The sequence below is a fragment of the Botryllus schlosseri genome, chromosome 2 (genome assembly GCF_051294905.1).
Source record: "Botryllus schlosseri isolate E-star chromosome 2, Bs_hap1, whole genome shotgun sequence".
NCBI lineage: Eukaryota > Metazoa > Chordata > Ascidiacea > Stolidobranchia > Styelidae > Botryllus > Botryllus schlosseri.
The window spans coordinates 23,110,928-23,132,259 of NC_137237.1; the positions used below are offsets into that span (position 1 = coordinate 23,110,928).

Sequence of the window (21,332 nt, forward strand, 5' to 3'; positions counted from 1 at the left end):
AGTTGGCGTGGTCGGTTAAATCCACGGCATACGGCGCGTAAGACTGTAAACGACTCGCGGTGGTAGCACGTTTATATGGGAAAGGCAATTTTACCTCGACTCAGCAGACTCACTACCGTAAAATCTCATGGATACCATCATGAACATAATCAATTACGATCTAAAACCTAAAAATATCACTTTCTAGCACCATATACTTGCAAAAACCGGCTTCATACTCTATATTTTGGGTTGATTTCAATTTCTCAAAGTCCACCGGTCCGCCAAATATTTTTTGAACTTTTACCGGTCCGCGAGGTGGAAAAGGTTGAGAACCACTGATCTAGCCTACTTACTTATTTTTCGCTATTTTCAGTTTGTCAAGTATAAGTAGTTCAATCTTCCAATCAGGAAGATAGCCTGAGAAATTTCGAGGCTGTTTTCACGGAGTATCAACATTTAATTTTCATAAAAGTTGAGTAAAGCGAAGAATTTTCGTCGCGCTTCGCGCGCAGTGGATACGGAGTGACCAGTATGATTTCACGAAAGTATCGGTGAATATAATTTAGGTCGCGGGTTGGCGTTTTTCCGTTTACACCACATTGTCGTCCTTCGCCCATATGAAATAATTCATCACAGTATATATGGCTCATCATGACGTTTGAAACTAATGTTTCGAAATCTAACATTTACTTGTCATATCGTAATCTAGCATGTCCATTGCGCGTCCTAATCTGGAAAAGTGGACTCTGACTTTTTTTTTTAAGTTTTAGAGCTGTTTCAGCATATCACCTTTGAAACTTTCTGGACTAAAGGCAGGGTTGTAACCAAGTCACAAGGTTCCGAGTCACAAGTCAATTTCACTTTTATAGTTTTGATTCGAGTCAAGTCGAGTCATTTTCAATTCAGTACCGAGTCAAGTCCGAGTCCAAGTCACGGAGTAGAGTGTCGAGTCCGAGTCATAGTGTTTTGACTCGAGTCCGCGTCCAAGTCATTGTGTTGACTGCTCTGTTTACAGTTAAAGTCTTGTTAAACCAACTTTTTATTACTCTTTTTGGTGATATCGAATGGTTCGCATTTATAATATGCTAATTTTCCTCACTTATAACAGTATCTGGTAGCATTTTCAAGCATTAGTACTGATAGACAAAATAATTATAGTGTGATAACTTTACTATTCTTCGAAATTACAATTAAATGCCTGTCTTGGTAGACCCAATCTCGAGTCATATGATTTGGTCCGAGACTCGGACTCTGAGTCATGCGCATTGCGCAATGACTCGAGTACAAGTCGAGTCAATACACAAATTGACTCGAGTCGAATCGATTCATTTTTCATTTTTAAGAAAATGACTCGAGTCAAGTCGAGTCACCAAAAAATCGTGACTCGTGTCTGACCCGAGTCTTTACAACCCTGACTAAAGGCATGAAATACATGTTCCACTTTTAGAAGTAGTATTTACATTTTACTTTTAATTGCCAGTATCATATACTTTGAGTTATAATTAATATCAGTTCTTTTATCTGGATAACATACATGTTGAAGCATAAAAACAAGTGTAGTAATGCAGGGTTGTAACCAAGTCACAATGCTCCGAGTCACAAGTCAATCTCAGTTTTATAGTTTTGACTCGAGTCAAGTCGAGTCATTTTCAATTCACCACCGAGTCAAGTCCGAGTCCAAGTCACCGAGCAGAGGGTCGAGTCCGAGTCATGGTATTATGACTCGAGTCGAGTCAAAGTCATTGTGTTGACTGCCCAGTTTCCAGTTAAAGGCTTGTTAAATCCACTTTTTGTAACTCTGTTTGGTGATATCGAATGGTTCGCATTTATAATATACTAATTTTCGTCATTTTTAGAAGTTTCTGGGCACATTTTTAAGTACCAGTACGAATAGACGAAATCCCAATAGTGTGATTACTTTACTATTCCTCGAAATTACAATGAAAGGTCGGTCTTGGCCGTCTTATAGTCTAGAGTCCTATGGCTTGGTTCGAGTCATGCACAATGACTCGAGTCCAAGTCGAGTCAATACACAAATTGACTCGAGCCGAGTCGAGTCATTTCCGTAATTTGAGAAAATGACTCGAGTCGAGTCGAGTCATCTGAAAAACGTGACTCGAGTCGGACTCGAGTCGAGTCATGACTCGAGTCATTACAACCCTGTAGTAATGCCTTTAATTTCCGGAAAATATATCGATAATTGGATACCTGTTGGTATGCATCAATATGAATCAAGCTCGTCACCTTTCGCATAGCTCAATTTACACCTTTTTACAATTGAATTTGTGTTATCCTGCAACCGTTATTTGTGAATAGCCATGAATGTGATCTTTTCAACTGCTCTGTAATTTCCCTTTTCTCGCCTTGATATTATTTCGTATCACTGAAATGCTTTTCCACCAACAGGTGATAAGCGCCAAAGTTTTCTTTTTAATAAACAACAACAACAACCTTTTTACAATCCATGTGAACGAATTAGGACCGTTTTCACAACTACTAACTTACTTGAGTACTTTTAAAGTCAGTCAATTCTACTTCTACTTCAAGTAGGTTTTATGTTGCTTATGGAAGAAGTACTTCTACTCGTACTTGAGTAGATTTTGTCGTCGCTACTTTTACTTCTACTTGAGTAGCTTTCTTGACTACTTTGACCACCTCTGGTTACATTTACATGGTCTATAACTTAAATGTATTGGTACGTCGTGGCGCGGTAATGGCCGATACCGACGTGCCCATTTCTATAAATCATGCGAATTTTTTGTTAAGGGAAGGGTACCGAATCTTCATGATATTTGACACTAAATCGCGCACAGCGCGCAATATTTTTTTGAAAATGTTGCATATAATTTCCAAAAAAGACCCTATGATTTCTGTTAATTCAAGAAATAATTTTAGGCCCCCTTCGAGCTCCCCCCAATATGGGGTTTTGGGGTGCGGCAGTTACGGTCCCGACAATCCGAAAATAGTAGTGTTACACAAAACCTTCTCGCGGGCCACATTTGGCCCGCAGGCCACGGGTTGGCCGCCCCTGATTTATATCGTTACTAATAACAGTGATTGATGGTACGTAAAAATCCTATATTAGTTGTTGGTATTATTAGTAATTTAAAGATACCTTTGGAAGCAATTGTTTTCATAATAAAGAAGTTGAGTTGGAGTCGGAGTCAGTGTCATTTTCACAAACTCCGACTCCGACTCCGACTCCAGTCAGTATTCTTTCCACGACTCCGACTCCGCGATTCCGACTCCAGCCACTATAGTTTTCACGATTCCGGCTTCAAGGCGTGCTAAAAAGATACTCCGACTCCGACTTCATTAAGTTAAAATTAGCCAAACTCCGACTCCACAGCCCTGTTGGAAAGTACTGCGCTATGGCATGTCATTGCATTTATCAAAACCGCTTATAGCAAAGGCAATATGGGGGTACGGAATAGGACGCTGTATTATTGTCCCTGATGTTTTTTTCCGCATACACACCCATACTCGTGATATATTATATATATATCACACCATCTGCGTATATGCATTATGTATACCATGCAAAATCTGCATATGGCGCTGGACGGACAATGAGGGTTCAGAAATAACCTTGTAGGGTTTTCTAAATCTTGCACCATCCCATCCGTGTTATCCCGGTAATGCTGAGAGCCAAGTGCGTAAGCCGTAGAGTGGATTCCAATTTCACTAAGCCCATTTACATGGCCGTTTGGGTCAGCTTCGAAGCTGACTCGTCAATGCGACTCTCTCGTTTTTGAAAAAGAGAAAAAGGCAGACGGCTTCAATCCGTCTTGAGCTCGATCCGTTCCGCAGAGTCGCTTAGAGACGGCTTGAACAGTATCGGTACTTGAGAACGAATCCAGACTACAGCAACATACCAACATTTCATGTTCATATTTCACGAAACCGGCACGTATTTCAACTGGGTGATTGTGAAAGCTCTATCAGTACATGATACTGCTTTTATAATATGCACGTGGTCTTATTTGTTCAGCGTCACAACTTATGAAGCGGGTACAGCCAACAACATAACTTACTTGCCCAACTCACTATCAGAAAGAATATATACACGGTGTATTTGATCATTCTAGAATTGTGTTGAAGTATTTCTGGATATCTCAACTGCCGTAGCATATTCCCGAGCTGAATCCCAAAGTGCTGTGTATCACTCGAGATGCGAGAAACATGACCATGTAAACTCGATCACTTTGGCAAGCCGTCTCATGACGTCACTCCAAGACGACTTGGCTTCAAGACGACTTGACCATGTAAATGGGCTTGACCATGTAAATGGGCTTGACCATGTAAATGGGCTTGACTTGACCATGTAAATTGATTGGTTCGGGTCGGGTCGGCGAGGGCTTGGGTCGGCGAGGGCTTGAACCAACGAACTACCTGTCAAGAAGTCGCTCCATAATTACGCTACATCTTGTCACCATCTTGGCAGAATTACGCGATACTATAACATCATATTGTTGATTAATTCACAAAATCAGGGGCGGGCAACATACGGCCCTCTTGCCGAATCCAGCACGCGACGAGATTTTGAGCGGACCGCAGAGGGTTTCCACCCTGAAAGTGAAATTCTAATCAGAAAGTATTGACAAATTTTATGCGTCACAGAATGAATCCGAGTTTGTCAACCTGGGAAAGATGGTCATGAAACTACTACGAGCAAACATTTTCGACCATGAGTTGATGCTGAAATGAACCTACTATTTTACAGTCGTCGTTCATTATACTTGATGTCATGTTGAAGCAGTGTTGGGATCAAGTCACTACCTTCGAGTCACGAGTCATTCCGAGTCATTGCACATTTTGACTTGAGTCAAGTCAAGTCAATCGATTTTCAAAGGTGACTCGAGTCAAGTCAAGTCACTCGATTTTTGGCGGTGACTCGAGTCAAGTCGAGTCAAGTCAAGTCAAGTCACGAGTCAAGTCACATTTCAAGTCAAGTTGCCTTTTCGAAGTATGAGGCATGATTACGTCATTGCAATTTGCTAGCTGTCTGAAATACAGATTGAGGGATCATTGATTCCGAACCAATGAACGAATATAGAGTGGAATATACCGGCAAGAAGGCGCGATATCGCTCACATACACGTAGAACTGTTGAGCTACGTAAGTAATTGCATAGCCTAAGTTTATATAGTTACCAGCCAAAATAGAGAATAGAGAGACGACTTGATAAGATGCAATACATTACTCATTTACACATACATATGATAAAATTCCAGCTTGCGCTAATGGTCGAGGACAATATACACTATATTCGAATTCGATTTCAATAAAACAAGAGGTTCGGTTAAGGTAAGAACATAGAACAGAAATAGACGTTTTTCTATTTTATTACTTTACTACTAGAGTTTACGACAACGTAACTGTAAGCTTCGATCACTTCGTTTGCGATCAATTTATTTATGAGAGAACAATCGAGGCTCAGTGAAACGATCGATCGTTGAATGATTGGTCGCTTTCAAGGGTTACACAAGCGTTTCGTGAACAATCCGAACATATGCAAGATACAGTGATTTTTATCGGCTCCGATTACTTGATGACTTGAAATTGACTCGTGAATTTTGCTCCGAGTCACGAGTCAAACCGCATTTCTGATACGCCGAGTCAAGTCAAGTCAAGTCATTTTAGCAAAGTGACTCGAGTCAAGTCAAGTCATAGGAAAAAGGTGACTCGAGTCTGACTCGAGTCAAGTCATGACTCGAGTCATCCCAACACTGTGTTGAAGTCAGTCATTGGGTATTCATGTGAATTGGTTACACTGCTCTTAGACATGTGCCATAACATACTGGTAAACATAAATTATTCTCCATGCTCAGTATACCTAGGCTTACCATATTTCGGAAATGAAAAAAGAGGACACTTTTTGAGAAATTTCAGACAAGCAAAACTGGAGAAGAATTCTCAAAAACAGGTAAATTTCACCCGCTTCATGATCGGATGACTAAAAAAAAAAAAAAAAAAAAAAAAAAAAGGTCATCACTTTTGCTCAGAGCTCAAAAACACGTTTTTCACTCCACATTGCCAGGTGGATGACTAAAATAAAAAAAAAAAAAAAAAAAAAAGGTCATCACTTCCGCTCAGAGCTGAAATCACCCCTTTTCCCTCCGAAATACCCGCCGGAGCTTCACTTCTGCTCTAATTTGCGGCATATGACTCGCGATTTCCTCTAAATATGACCTAAATTTTCAAAAAAGAGGACAAAAGGGCGTCCTCCGAGGACACTTTCAAAAAAGTCAAAAAAGAGGACAAATCCTCTTAAAAGAGGACGTATGGTAAGCCTAAGTATACCAAGTTTGGTTGTGGCTTTTCCTGTGAACTTTTGCCTGCCAGATTATTTCGTGGTGCATATAGATGACCTTATGATATTTGGTCAAGGGTCAATGCGCAATTATTGGTCTGTCGTATTGCTGCTGGAGTTTGCTGAGTCGGTTTTATTCATTAGCTGTTCGTTTTGACCTTATTGGATAAACCAGATATTTAGTCAAATATTTATAGTTACGACGAGCTTCTAAAGGTTGATAGATTTTGTGAAAATAATTACCGTTGAAATCACAAATTTTCAATCAGAAGTGGTATTGTAAAAAAGGGATACCGCACCACTCGGAACTCGCACCAGTAAAAAAATCAAGCTTGTTTTGTTGTAAGTGGAGTCGTCGAATGTCGAATGGTAGTACCACCTAATCTACACGAAAAGGGTTTGAGTATTTCATCAACGAACGGCAGCCTACACTGTTAACAAGCTTAATCGTAATTTATTTTCTTGCTGCAGGCTAGAGCCGCCCCTTTGTTTTGCTAATATTTTATCCTCCGCTGAAATGTTTCAAAGGCCGATTTCAAGATTGAATTTGAGAAGATTGTATTCCAAGCAGCTTGTTTCCCAGGTTTGTACTGCTATTATATTGTCTTTGCAGTTGGAATTTTGAACTTTCCATCAACGTTTCGAAGGAAATCGCGGAAAAGGAGATAGCCAAAACCAAGTTGGATAATGGATTAACAGTTGTGTCGGTGGATGTTGCAAACAAGCACTCCAATGTTTCAATTTTTGCTCGTGCCGGGAGCCGATATGAAGATCCGTCTTTGAATGCAGGAGTATCTCATTGTCTTCGCTCAGCATCGTGTTTAACATCAAGCGAGTCTTCCGCATGGAATGCAACACAGTTACTGGGCTCATTGGGCGGCGATTTCTCAGTCACTGGAACTAGGGTAAGAAGAAATGGTCCTTGCTGTTAAGTAACTGAATGAGGGTATTTTCATATTCGTACTAATCTTAGATTAGCACGACTATCCTAAACATAATCTATAGATCATGAATCATTGGACAAAAGCATGGACTTAATTGTGCTTAGAATATCAATTAAAATGATCACAAAATTTATTGGAGTCCATTTGGTATTATTCTACCTCTTACATGTGATATTGAGATTATGTAGGTCAGAGGTCTACAAGCTTTTTGAAAGGTTGCCAACACTGCAGTGAATATAATATGTAACCAAAATTATGTCTGATGTAACTGCCCAGTATGCTATTTCACATTCTTCAATGCCAATTGGAAATTTATAGTGGCAGATTAAAATTGATACCACTATGCACTATTTTTTCTGTTTAGTGATTGACCCTAAGAATGGCCACAAAGTGATACCAAATGGACAGGGTCAAGAAATGAGAAATTATTTTTATTGACGATTAACTGGCATTCTTTTAATAAGTACCGTAATTTTCCGAATATAGTGCGCCCCCATGTATAATTATCACCCTTAAAATGACGTGTATATTCTTGGAAAAAGCCTGTACCCATGTAGGCCTATAGTACGCACCCTGCATTCGCGTTTTGCGATGTCACTGTCGAACAATCGTGACGTAATGATCGCTAATCATAATACAATTAACGGCATTGTCTCTAAACGAGAGAAGATAGTAGCGAAAGCCTGTGAGGTGGGCGACGCGATAGCTCAGGCTAGCGACACACGACATCTTGCGCACGTGGCCTATTACAATGACAGATGCGATTGCTCAGGCCAACGGTTATGTCGTGCGCACCAGTTCTGTTGGAGATGCGACTGATTACGCAAGCGATTATATCTTGCGCACATGGCATCTTGTGTAATGTGTATGCGATTGTTAAGGCCAGTCGTTGACGCGATGAATCAACAAGGATTGCCGCGCATGCTTGTAGCAATCAGCGACCTGATTTCGCTCGCGTACAAACGGCAAACCAACTCAGCAAGAGATGGCGTGCTTTGCAGATGACTCTCGTTAATTAGAAACACGCTTTTAGTTAATTGGCAACACGCTTCTCTATTTGGCAGCACGTTACACTCTATAATACGAATTACGGGGCCCAATGGCTAGAGGTGATGCGCGATTTAAACAAACATGAAGAAAGGTGTGATTTCTAGTTTTTGATCGAGGGATTTTTTTTTCAAGGCTTGCTGTACCCATGTATAATACGCACCCCCCTATTTTAGGGAAAAAAATCGGTAAAATTTTGCGCATTATACATTGAAAATTACGGTATCTCTTTTGTGACCAAAAGAAAACAATGCCAGTTACTCTTCATTAAAATATTAAATAAAATACCAAATCAAATACATATTTGAACATTATCTCATTATTACTGGTATGACATCATAACAGTTGTTAGTAGACTCGGTATCCAATTGGTCAAGTCGTCGATTTTGCCCAGCATTTGTGCCGAACACTCTTTTCGTTTTTTGACAGGAACACGTCATTTATAATCTCAAGTCCGGGAGGAGAGTTTGGCGAGACCTTGTCACTGAGGTCCTCGCTCCAAACTTCAACAGCAAATACTTTTGGTGGGAGCTCGACAGCATCAGCAAAGCGATGAAAAGCCAAGCTGCTCAAGCGCGCTGCGACCCCACATTCGGGGTTATGGACGCCGTTCACGAAGCTTCGTTTCGGGGCGGGCTTGCGAATTCCGTGATCTGCCGTGACGAGCTCATCGGATCCCATTCTACCGAGACGCTGAAGGTTAGTCTCTCCTACTCGTAGGTAGTCAATGTAAGCCGGTGTTGGTGCTCAACTAGAAGGAGAAGTACCACCCAAAATTCTACTCATTATGTATCGTTGTTTGTTTTCTATATTATGTCGTCTTACAAACAAAATATTTCCTATTATACAAATTGGGTTCACAATTAATTAAATCAATAATTGAATCAATTAAAGAAGTAGAAGTACCGATCTTCAAAGCATGATGAAACTGATGAAATTGAAAGTAGAAAATTGAGATCTGAAAATTACTTGAGTAAGGGTTTTCTGAAAGTAGTTTTGGTATAATATACTTTTGGCAGGTGGCCATTTTTTGGAATGGCAGGATGCATCTTTTCTACTGAAGCAAAATGACAACAAAGAGGTGCAATTTTCAAAAATATATTCAGTCATCGTGATACAGGAAGATAGCTTGAAAAGATGTGAAGAAGCGATTGTGATTATGGTTTAATGACGTCCAGTTACTTCCATGGTCCACACATCAGTAAATTTTGGATCACTATAATTTGGAAAGCATGAGGGTGCTATTGTTAGTGTTGTCTTGGAGATGACGGTAAAATTGTCGATTACTACTTGTGCTCCTTTCAAGTTTAAACTGTGCCAGACTACATTTTTTGAGGCGGTGACTTATGTTTACTCCTTTGCGTAGGACTTTTTCAAGTCGCGATATACAGCGGAAAATTTGGTTCTTGTTGGGTCCGGCGTTGATCACAATGAGCTTTGCGATGTCGGGGACAGTTTACAACTGGGTGAGTGTTTCAGTGTACTAGGCAGTTTTGCCAGAACCTTGACAATGATCCAACTTTCGATTTGTCAAATCAATTGCATACCTCAGAAATTCGTTCACTGAAAGGTCTATATTCATACCGGTATCTCAAATTGCGACTCGCCCAACCCGGCCGACATCTATTTAAAGACAACAGCTGGCATAAATGAAGGAAAATAATATAATGATATTAATTCCAATCTCAATATCATTGAACCGAATGATATTCAACCCGTGTTGCGTCACGGGTTACATTTTGCTCATCGTAACTTTCACTCCGTAAACTACCAAGAGGCGTTATAATATCGTATACCAGGGGTCACCAACCCGGTGCCCGCGGGCCCCAGGTAGCCCGCAAGGACTAGATGAGTAGCCCGCGAGCCCATTCTAAAAATAGGTGGAATAGCAGCATTTACCAATATTCGTCAGATTATTACCAGTGAGCTTATAAATATATAGATTGATTGATTCAGGTATTCTTGTTTAAAACACACTAACTTGTAACTTACATTTATTAACACTTATAAATATCCTCAATTACAATTTGTAATAAGAAATTGAAGATACGGCGCATTGCCTATACAGACGACATGACGGTATGCCATCCACGGTCTTCTTGAAATGGCTGGGGGTTCCGTTTGGGGGGAGATAGCGTAGTGGTGACGATAAGCGCCTACCAAGCAGTCGGACGCGGTTCGATTCTCGTCGGAGGTTCATTTGGGCTCCTCTTCCCCCGCTGTCGCCGTTCTTACAGCGACAAAAAGACCCGAAAAATGAAAGCACTCGCAAGGAATGGAAAGAACTAGTAGGCTTCAAAAAGATCAACATCGAAAAAGAACTGTGACATCGGGCACTCTAGGCCGAGGTGGATGTTTGAGTAAAGGATCGCTACTGATGCATGTCGTTCGACATCCTCCTATCAGTTCATTACATTGCATTGTGTCTTATCGCCTTGTACATTGTGTGTAGCTTGTCCAGATGAAAATTATAACCCAATGTATTGTATTGTATGATTGCTCGACGTCCAGGACAATGCCAAAGTAGCAAACAATATTACTATTCGGAGTCAGATAGCCGTGAAGTACTAGCAGATTTTCAATATCTGTAAACCCATTACGTATTGCATCTTTTGACACAGCTTGTTTCTGTTACAATCAACGCAGTTTAATATACCATGTTTCTAACTTTCTGTAATCGTTGCTGCTGTCCGGTGTAATGAAATCTTGTCATTCTGGATGCTGAACAGTTGAGGATTGAAATTGTAGCAAGCTGCAAAATGACCCCCACCTCAGTCTGCAGCAAACGTTTGGTGTCTTGTTGATACGTAAAAGTACAGTGGTGTATGCGCAATTGCGCATCAGCTATGAAAGTTGCAGGCGTCTATGGTTCAACTTATCGTTGTGAATCAGCCTTTTTGGACATGAACTTCATCAAAAACAAACACAAAACACGCTTGATCAATGCACATCTGGAACACTCACTCAGAATTGCAGTGTCAAGTTACACACCAGAGTACAGCGCACTAGTTGATATCATACAATGTCAGGCTTCCCACTGACTGCTATAGAAACAGATAACATGATGTCCAGTCCTGCCCAGTGCTATGAATATCAAAGCGGAAATTCACTGTGGTACGGGTAAACGGTGGGAGTAAATAGTAGCCCGTCGCTTCAATCATTACGCAAAAGTAGCCCTCGGTTGCAAAAAGGTTGGTGACCCCTGTCGTATACCCTATGAATGTTTGAATTGTTTTAACTTAGAAGTTGTTTCATGCAAATGATTAGAATTTAAACGCCGGAAAATTTTCACATATCAAAAATATAATATTATCTGAGAGGTTGGCAACAGCTAAATCAGTGGTTCTTAACCTTGTCTCCAGCGCCCCCAGGGGGCGATTTGGATTTTAAAGGGGGCGCTGGGCTCGAGGGGGCGGAATGGGGGGCGCTGAAGAAAAATGGCCTCACAGTAGATGGTGTAGGCTAGAAAAGATATATGATTATATAGTAGAACAATAGTTCTATACATCCCTGAGTTCTCATTGCAAACTAACAATCATCAAAACCTGTCAAATAACGTTTTTCTTTCGCTCATCGTGAAATATCCACCAACCATGCTTCCATGAATGCTGTGGTTTATTTTAATTCATGTAAAAGGAATTTGGCGTACTTTTGGATTGTCAATTCCCCGTTAAAACACTCCCGCAACGCTAGCTACTCCAAGTCCTTTCGACATCTTCCTATCTTTTCATTTTAGGGCAGTTTTGTGGTGTTTTGAAATTATGAAAATAATAATAAACTGATATTTATACCGATAGCTTGGGTTAGTTTCCACAAAATGTTTTGAACTAGGTATTGTTGAAAACTAGGCGAAGTTGAAAAGGCACAGTAGGCTACTGTACAACTTTTGAGAGTGATGCCCCTTGTACAATGATGTTTCGAAAATTTTTGGCCAAAATGATTAACTAAATATACTTGTATATGAGAGCTACAAAACTAAATCGTCGGGATATTTCTTCATTGTATCATAATGGATGATGCTGCTTAGTGTTGTTAACCCAATTCATGTTAAAGTTAAGAGCTTGGTGCTGGACTAAATTTAATGTGAGCAGATCTCTACCAGATTCTCAGTTGATTTAGCAGTCACACAAAGCAATGATCAAAACCCAATACAATTAGCTTCCCCGTATTGCCAATCGAAGAGGAGAATTCCGGATGTGTACATCGATCTCAAACCAAATGCTATGATCCCGTAGGCCTTACCCGATGTATGTTATAACAACAACCTGGATTTGATGATCGAAAACAGCATATACAATCAGACCATTAATTAGTTGACTGTTCTAATAGCGAAGTCCCAACCGGAAACCGCACTTTGGCTACTTACCCATTGTTTTTTACTACAGTCCTTGAAATAGGGGCGCTGGGCCCAGGCAATTTTTGAAAGGGGCGCTGGAGAGAAAACGGTTAAGAACCACTGAGCTAAACTATGGAAAAAGTATCAAATATGGTATGGAATAATGTTGCTATGGTACGGAACGATTGAGGCGTGTATGGAGCAGGGCTTTGGAGCCGGAGCCCCGGAGCCGTGCATTTTCACTGGAGCTGGAGCCGGAGCTCTATATAAAATTCAGCCGGAGCCGGAGCTGGAGCCCGTTATTTGAGGAGTAGCTCCGGCTCCGACCTATTTCATAAGATGCTATTATATATGTAACAACCACATCTGCTGATTTATCATACCTGAACAGCAGGCCTGAATTTTAACGCTGTGCACAGCAATGGCATAGAGCAGGGCCGGCCAACCCGTGGCCCGCGAGAAGGTTTTGAGTGGCTCGCGAGGTCATTTCCGAAATTTCTAATATCATCAAAAATGGATTGTACAAAAATTTGATTAGTCTGGCCGGAACACTTGAGATGTGATGACTAAAATATCAGTTCCGACGCATTGACAGATCCATCAGCCATTCACATATATTGGTATATCTTCGTACACTACAATAAAGCAGAATAATTTGCGGTAGATTTATCAAAGGTAAAAATTTTCTACAAGCTTGGCGCAACATGTTGTCACTCGATTTCTTATTTTTAATATTGTTGCCCTTTTGTGAAAATGGAAGAACACTTAATGTATCAGATTGAGTCTAACTATATTCGCGATTACGAGACAAAGTGTCGTTCAACATTGCGTTAGCGCTCGCAGTAAGACCGTCGACTATGAAACCTAGGCACGAAATGATTGACGCATGTTGGTCGCATCTTTCGATATCGATATATCCAAGCGCCACATAGCCCAGTCCTCGCAAAATTAGCCCAGCGATATACAACAGGCCCGCAATACAGTCAAATGACAATATTATTGACCTATGAACTTCAAAAAATTTTCGCGCTTAGTAATCTATATAGACCAGGAATGGCCAACCTTTTCGGCTAAAGGGGCACATGCAATTGACGAACGAGTGCGCGGTCCACTAGCCGCGTCAAGCAGGTAAAATTTTCAAAGTTCATAAATAAATTAGGTCAATAATATTATTACTTGAGTATATTGCGGGTCTATTGTATGCCGCCCGCTAGGCTCAGTATGCTAGGGCACGACTATTCGGCGTCTGGCCACATCGATATCGAAGGTCTCCGATAATATGCGACAATCATTTTGTGGCTACATTTCACCGTCGACGATCTTTATGCGAGCGCAAACGCGAAAAGACCTTCTCCCGTAATTGCGAATACAGTTAGACTCAATCGGGTAAATTAGGCGTTTTTTTTTCATTTTCAGTAGGGGGTAGGCTACCAAGCAAGAAATCGTGTAACAATTAAACACGCGAAGCGTGAAGAAAAATTTCGCTACTATTTTAGTTTATTGTAATGTACGACGATTTACTGAAAATGTGACTGGACCCCGGATCTGCCAATGCGTCGGAACTGATATTTTAGTCATCAACATCCCAAGTGTCGCAGCCAGAATTGTAATTTTTGGTTGACTTTGCAAGTTCACAATCTGAGCAATTCATTTTCGATAATATATATAATAGGAAATTACCTCGCGGGCCACGCAAAACCCTCTCGCGGGTCACATTTGCCCCGCGGGTTGGCTACCCCTGATATAGACAGACCTATTCGATAATTTCAGAGCCGGAGCTGGAGCCGGAGCTAATGTATGATAGAAGAAAGCTCCGGAGCCGGAGCTGGAGCAGTTTAAATTTACGGCTGCTCCAAAGCCCTGGTATGGAGTATGGAAATTTCCCATTCCATACCATACCATGCCCTGAATTGGTACAGGGACGCAAACAGTCACCTGTTGTGTCTTTATGGCCTCTTACCAAATATTTCACCATCTCCAAATTTTCAAAAGATTTTTAATCGGTTGCCATCACGAAGTAATCTGTAATGAAACTTTGGCTGCCATGAAAGTGTTCATTAGGTATTCTGCAATGCCAAACGTACCTCCGACTTGCCATACTTCATCGAAATTTAACTATTTGATAAAGGAAATATTGACAATGCGACATTGTTCAAGTCCGTCTCGGAATAAGTAATTTGGTCGTGCTCTCTTACGTTGGTGATTCTGTTGTTGAATTTTAAATACATTGGATTCACATTGGACATTGTCATATATGATTACTGTCCTACGAAGGCATATAACGTAATTCTTCCATTCCATTGATAGGTTGTTGCATCTGCCGTAGTATAGCTGATGCCACCACCATATCAAAGCAAAACCCCTTGAAATTTTTTCGTTAATTCTGACGGGACCTTGCGATTTAATTGAGAGGAATTTGTTATCGCATGTTTCATTTCAGATTTGGGAGCCGGATCGGCGCCGAGTCCGTCTGGATTTGTGTCGAGCGAAGTTCGTCGTTTTACTCCGGGAGATGAAGTCAGCGTTGGCTTGTCCTTCAATGGAGTCGCACTCACCGACCAAGACGCGATTGCGGTGGCAATTTTGCAGCATATATTAGGTTAGAAGTGGTTCTGTTCATTTGTTTCCGTAGAATTTTAGACAGTAAGTGTCCAGTATAATTTTTCATATCAGTGATCGAAATTAAAGAGTTCGGTTTCATTGTAACTGGTTCTGCATCACAGGTTCCAATTCTTTCGTGAAGCGTCAATCCGGCACGGCAAGCGGCCTGGCGAGTTTGGTGGCGAACAAAGTATCCGGTCCATTCTCTCTGTCCTGTTACAACATGAATTACTCCGACGCGGGCATACTCGGGGTCTACATGAAGTCGAATTCCAAGTCTGCGGCCTCGCTGTTGACGGCAGTCGTTGACGAAACGGCGGCCATGGCTGCTGGCAATATTAGCGTAAAGACAATAGACGCGGCAAAGCATTCGCTCAAGGTCAGTTGTTCGGTTGAAGCTTTAGCTTTTGTTTCTTCGAAATGTATGCATGACGCCATATAATTATTGCTTACTAGTGTAGCTATAGCACGCCCTGCTCACCTGTCTTGAATTACTCTTCAGAGAAGTTTCTTTCAATCGATGAACATAACTTTCCGTAATTGAAGCTCTGTGTGTTACGTGCTTATTTGTACTTGAATTAGGCATCGTTAATACTCGAGAGGTAACACTCAAGTAATGCTGTGTAATTCTACTCGAATACGAACAGCGATATCGAAAATTGTTCAAAAGTGCCCGGGTGCAAAGTAGCTTACTTTACTGTCTTCGAAAACGTAGAGTCTAATACTATGTGACTATTTAGTAAGTAATGCGTGTAGATAGAATTCTGTCAATCTATTCTGTCATTCAGTCAAAGCTTCTGATGAACACGGAAAGCGCCGAAGGTCTTGTTGCGGAGGCCGGCGTTCAAGTGTCTCTCCTCGGGGACTACGTCAGTTCGGACAGTGTGGTTGATAAAGTCGACGCAGTCACCGCATCGCAAGTGAACAGAGTCGCTAAAAAAGTTCTCGGCGGGTCTAAGAGTCTGGCTGTCGTCGGTAACACGTCAGCGTCGCCGTACTTGTCGGAGCTTTGATGACGGAAATTCGTATCATTTTGTGGCATAAATAGTCATGTTTATTGGATTCTACGAGACAATATTGTGTTCTTCGTTGCGATCGTGTCTTGGGATGAGGGTAGAATATCTGTGATGCGACGCGCCATTGTTGACAGATCGGCGCTTGGTTTTTCCTTTACAGGAGAATTTGGCCATATGTGTGTAGCGTAGTGCAGTGGTTCTCAACCTTCTTGACCTCGCGGCACCCTAGCACTTGAAATACCACACCTGGGGAGGTAGTATAGTGGGCACTGAACCGTTACAACACCAGCGTCAGGGTTCAACTACAGAAAAATAACGAGAAGGCTACCCTGAGTGCGAGATTTGGCTGGAATATTGATAAAACTAATGAATCTAATTACAGCGTGTCATTGCTCGGCACGAGGTTATGATGGTGCGGGTGACTAGAAAAACGTCAATACATTCGGCCAGACCTCAACATCACGACCCAATTACCGTTTATTTAGTTATCACCATCTTTAATGCTACTGTGGGCGAGTTGGCGTTCCAACGCCAATGACGGTTCAAGGCCCGGGTTTGATTCTTGGCAGTAGCACGTTCCTAACCGCCGGGGGTGGTGATGAGGTAGCGTACTGGTATAATCCACAGCTGCAACACCAATGGGTCGGGGGTTCGAGTCCGACCGAGGTCGACTCCAGAATTCCCACCGAAGTGTAAGCGGTGTCTTGGAAAAGCCTGGAAGTTGGTCGTGCTACAAGTCGGCAACTACGAAATAAAAATGATGAAAATTGGCCAGATGCAGGCTAAATGACCATAGTAGTCGACAATCACCATGAATATTACAAACAACAACAACCGTCGCCGGTATATCGAGATACGTAGCTGAGCTTACATTGGACTTACAACAAAGGATAGACCTCATCAAGGATATGACTACACGCAAATGACAAATGATTCGCCGATAGCCATGATCGCGGCGATGTAATTAATTGGAGCCGCGATCAACACCATCGCGTGAATGCGTGATGAAGATCCAGTATCCAGCAGTGTTTGGGATCAAGTCACTACCTTCGAGTCACGAGTCATTACACATTTTGACTTGAGTCAATCGATTTTCGAAGGTGAATCGAGTCAAGTCAAGTCACTCGATTTTTGGAAGTGCCTCGAGTCAAGTCAAGTTGCCTTTTTGAAGTATGAGGCATGGTTACGTCATTACATTTTGCTAGCTGTCCGAAATACAGATTGAGTGGTCATTCTGATACTGAACCAATAAACGAATATATAGTTATATATACACGCAAGAAGGCGCTGTATCGCTCACACACACGCAGAACTGTTGAACTACGTAAGTAATTGCATAGTCTTAGTTTATAGTTACCACCAGTCAAAATAGAGCATAGAGAAACTAATTGATGAGATGTAATACATTACCTATTCACACATATTGATATGATACAATTCGAGTCTGCGCCAATGGTTGAGGAGTATATTAACTAGGAATGGTGTGAACCTCTGAAACGTTCAGGTTCGTGTGAACGCGAACCTTTTCCAAAGGTTCTGTGTGAACGCGAACGTGAACCTCATGACGTCACGTGACGTCATATTGCTAATTCCAACCCTACATTTCAGTGAAGTGATAGCCTATATCAATGCTGAAGTTGGCGTTTCAAACGTTGCCAAATGTCTGAGTATGAGTATTGCTACGTTGATATAGAGCAGAGTATAAAACGGGTTAAAAAGTTATACAGCTGTAGCCAACACCCCAATCGCACGGATTGGTTTTTATGATACAGTAAACATATGAAGTCAAGATTGACCCCGTGCGCCTGCTAGATTTTTTTAACATCAGACAACGATATCAATTTCATTGATAGCTTGAGTAAGCATCATTCGCGTACTACCTGTAGTGTATTTCTCTCTTGATGTTGTGTGATTGCGGGTCAAGCTCACAGCAGAGAATCACTAAATATTCACAAACGGAAAGCTGGATATTTCGAGCAAACTTTTGTAACAAAGCAAGTAAAACTTTTGAGATTGTCAAGGTGCATGCCCGTTTAGTCTTGAGTTTTTATGGTGCCATCGCCATGCATAGAGTGGCCGCAGTTAGAATGCAAATAATTTCAACCAAAGATGTTATAATGAAGTGAAAATTGTAATATATGAAAAAGGTTCACGGTGCAGAACCTACCAGAGATGAGCGGATTGGAAATTTTCATGTCCTAATCCAATCCAAATCCGAACCTTCAAATCCAAATCCTAATCCTAATCCATAACTTTTTCATATTCAAGTCCATGTCCAATCCTAATCCGATTCCAACTGGAAATTAAAAGAAAATACTAATTTATGCAATGGAGGGATTCGAAAAGTTTCTTTCACAACCAACGATTCACTTGATTCAAGATAACTTAGTAACCATAAGTACAATAATAACTGATCTGAATAAAGTTTGTCGCCATTCGCCACACGACATTTCAATCTCCCAGAAAATAGGTAAATCCAATCCAAATCCTAATCCGTTCAGAAAAAAATATCTAATCCAAATCCAATCCAAATCCGACAAAATTTCACAAATCCTGTTTTTTCAAAACCTAATCCTAATCCATGCTCATCTCTGGAACCTACCAAGGTTCTTTGTGAACGTGAACCTCTAAATTTCTGAGGTTCACACACAGAACGTGAACGTGAACCTCATGTTCACACCATCCCTACTAAAGTTATGATATAATAATATCGTTGGGTTATATTTTTCAACTGAACAAGTCACACACAATGCGATGTCATGAACAGATAGGAGGATGTCGAACGACACGCATCAGTAACGATCCTTTGGATAGTGTAGTGGTTACGATAAGCGCCCAGCACGCAGGCGAACCGCGTTCGATTCCCCTTCGGAGGTTTATCTGGGCTCCTATTCCCCTGCCGTTGCCGTTCTTACGGCGACAAAAAAGCCCAGAAAAAGACCCGACGAAAGAAAGCACTCACAATGAATGGAAAAGAACTAGTAGAAAGGGCCGCGGCTTCAAAGAGATCAACATCGAAAAAGAACTGTAACATCGGGCACTCTAGGCCGAGGTGGATGTTAGAGTAAAGGATCGCTACTGATGCGTTCTACATCCTCCTATCTGTTCATGACATCGCATTGTGTGTGACTTGTTCAGTTGAAAAATATAACCCAACGATATTATTATATCGTAACTTTAGTAGGGATGGTGTGAACATGAGGTTCACGTTCACGTTCTGTGTGTGAACCTCAGAAATTTAGAGGTTCACGTTCACAAAGAACCTTGCTAGGTTCTGCACCGTGAACCTTTCTCATATATTACAATTTTCACTTCATTATAACATCTTTGGTTGAAATTATTTGCATTCTAACTGCGGCCACTCTATGCATGGCGATGGCACCATAAAAACTCAACACTAAACGAGCATGCACCTTGACAATCTCAAAAGTTTTACTTGCTTTGTTACAAAAGTTTGCTCGAAATATCCAGCTTTCCGTTTGTGAATATTTAGTGATTCTCTGCTGTGAGCTTGACCCGCAATCACACAACATCAAGAGAGAAATACACTACAGGTAGTACGCGAATGATGCTTACTCAAGCTATCAATGAAATTGATATCGTTGTCTGATGTTAAAAAAATCTAGCAGGCGCACGGGGTCAATCTTGACTTCATATGTTTACTGTATCATAAAAACCAATCCGTGCGATTGGGGTGTTGGCTATATCAAAAAGTTGGGAAATTGCGTACTTTTTGAGGATCAAAACGCATGATTTTGCGTCAAATACCACTATTCGTCCAATTCGATTTTCGTTCAGATTCAATCGACAATTAGATTACCCAAAATGTATCGGCGTGCCCTCTGCTTCGGATATGTTATATATGCGGATAAGTATTACATCATGATATTAATGACAATATCAGAACGTTGAGAAATTGCGTACTTTTTGAGGATCAAAATGCACGATTTTGCGTCAAATACGACTTGTCGTCCAATTCGATTTTCGGTCTATTTCAATCAACGATTAGGACACCCTAAATGTAACGGCGTGCTATATGCTTCGGATATATTATATATTCGGATAAGTATTACATTATGATATTAACGGTAATATCAAAAAGTTGAGAAATTGCGTACTTTTTTAAGATCAAAATGCATGATTTTGCGTCAAATACGAATTTTCTTCCAATTCGATTTTCGGTCAGTTTCAATCGACAATTAGAACACCTAAAATATAACGGCGTGCCCTCTGCTCCGGATATGTTATATATTTGGATAAGTAGTAAATCATGATATTATTGACAATAGCAAAAAGTTGAGAAATTGCGTACTTTTTTAAGATCAAAATGCACGATTTTGCGTCAAATACCACTTTTCGTCCAATTCGATTTTCGGTCAGTTTCGATCGACAATTAGGACGCTCGAAATGAAACGCAAAGCTTCGAGATATTAGGCATTTTTGGCGTTGGTGATAGGTTGATCTTCAATATGGTTTGTCTTTGTTTACTTGGGGTGTTCATGGTGTTTGTCAACTACTATGGTCATTTACACAAGGCCATTTGTTCATTTTAATCCGTAGCTGCCGACTTGTAGCACGGCCCGACGAGGACCGATTACACTGATGAGACAGCCTTGATAAACATCCAACACTAAGGTAGGAATTCTTGAGTCAACCTCGGTAGCTAACGACTATAATGGCTGTCAATTGAATTCACGATCAATAATTGGTATTTTGCGGCGTAGACACGAAGATTATTAAGGGCCCCCGCGCCCCAATTACGTTAGTTGATGAACCAGCTCGTCATGTCATTTGAACTTGTGAACTATATGAAGAAGTGTTGTCACTTGGCAAAACCAATACGGTGCAGTTTTAAGAATTGTATGTTGCAAGCGTTGTTCTATCAAGGGTCATGGGTCGGGCTTCTACCCGTACCAAGCATTCAAGTACCCATCAGTCAAGTACCCACCAGCCAAGTACCAAGCAGTCAACTACCAAGCAGTCAATTACCAAGCAGTCAACTACCAAGCAGTCAACTACCAAGCAGTCAACTACCAAGCAGTCAAGTACCCATCAGCCAAGTACCAAGCAGTCAACTACCAAGCAGTCAACTA

The 21,332-nt window shown here is 41.1% G+C and overlaps 2 protein-coding genes across 2 annotated transcripts in view; one reads left to right on the forward strand and one right to left on the reverse strand.

Moving 5' to 3' along the window:
- Window positions 1-21,332, reverse strand: part of LOC145434224 (uncharacterized) — a 239,063-nt gene that overhangs the window by 67,304 nt on the left and 150,427 nt on the right. The gene's annotated exons all lie outside the window — the stretch shown is intronic.
- LOC145434216 (cytochrome b-c1 complex subunit 2, mitochondrial-like) lies at window positions 6,766-16,298 on the forward strand. Its single transcript, XM_080311551.1, has 7 exons — window positions 6,766-6,878; window positions 6,943-7,200; window positions 8,716-8,985; window positions 9,653-9,752; window positions 15,063-15,221; window positions 15,346-15,602; window positions 16,012-16,298. The coding sequence occupies exons 1-7, from the start codon at window positions 6,813-6,815 to the stop codon at window positions 16,234-16,236; spliced, it is 1,335 nt and encodes a 444-aa protein (XP_080167677.1). The 5' UTR covers window positions 6,766-6,812; the 3' UTR covers window positions 16,237-16,298.

Excerpts from the sequence above, each read along its gene's own strand:
- LOC145434216 (XM_080311551.1), top strand. The coding sequence starts at position 6,813 with ATGTTTCAAAGGCCGATTTCAAGATTGAATTTGAGAAGATTGTATTCC. Across the intron at positions 7,201-8,715 it reads TCTCAGTCACTGGAACTAGG|GAACACGTCATTTATAATCT; the intron begins GTAAGAAGAAAT and ends GTTTTTTGACAG. Across the intron at positions 8,986-9,652 it reads ATTCTACCGAGACGCTGAAG|GACTTTTTCAAGTCGCGATA; the intron begins GTTAGTCTCTCC and ends TCCTTTGCGTAG.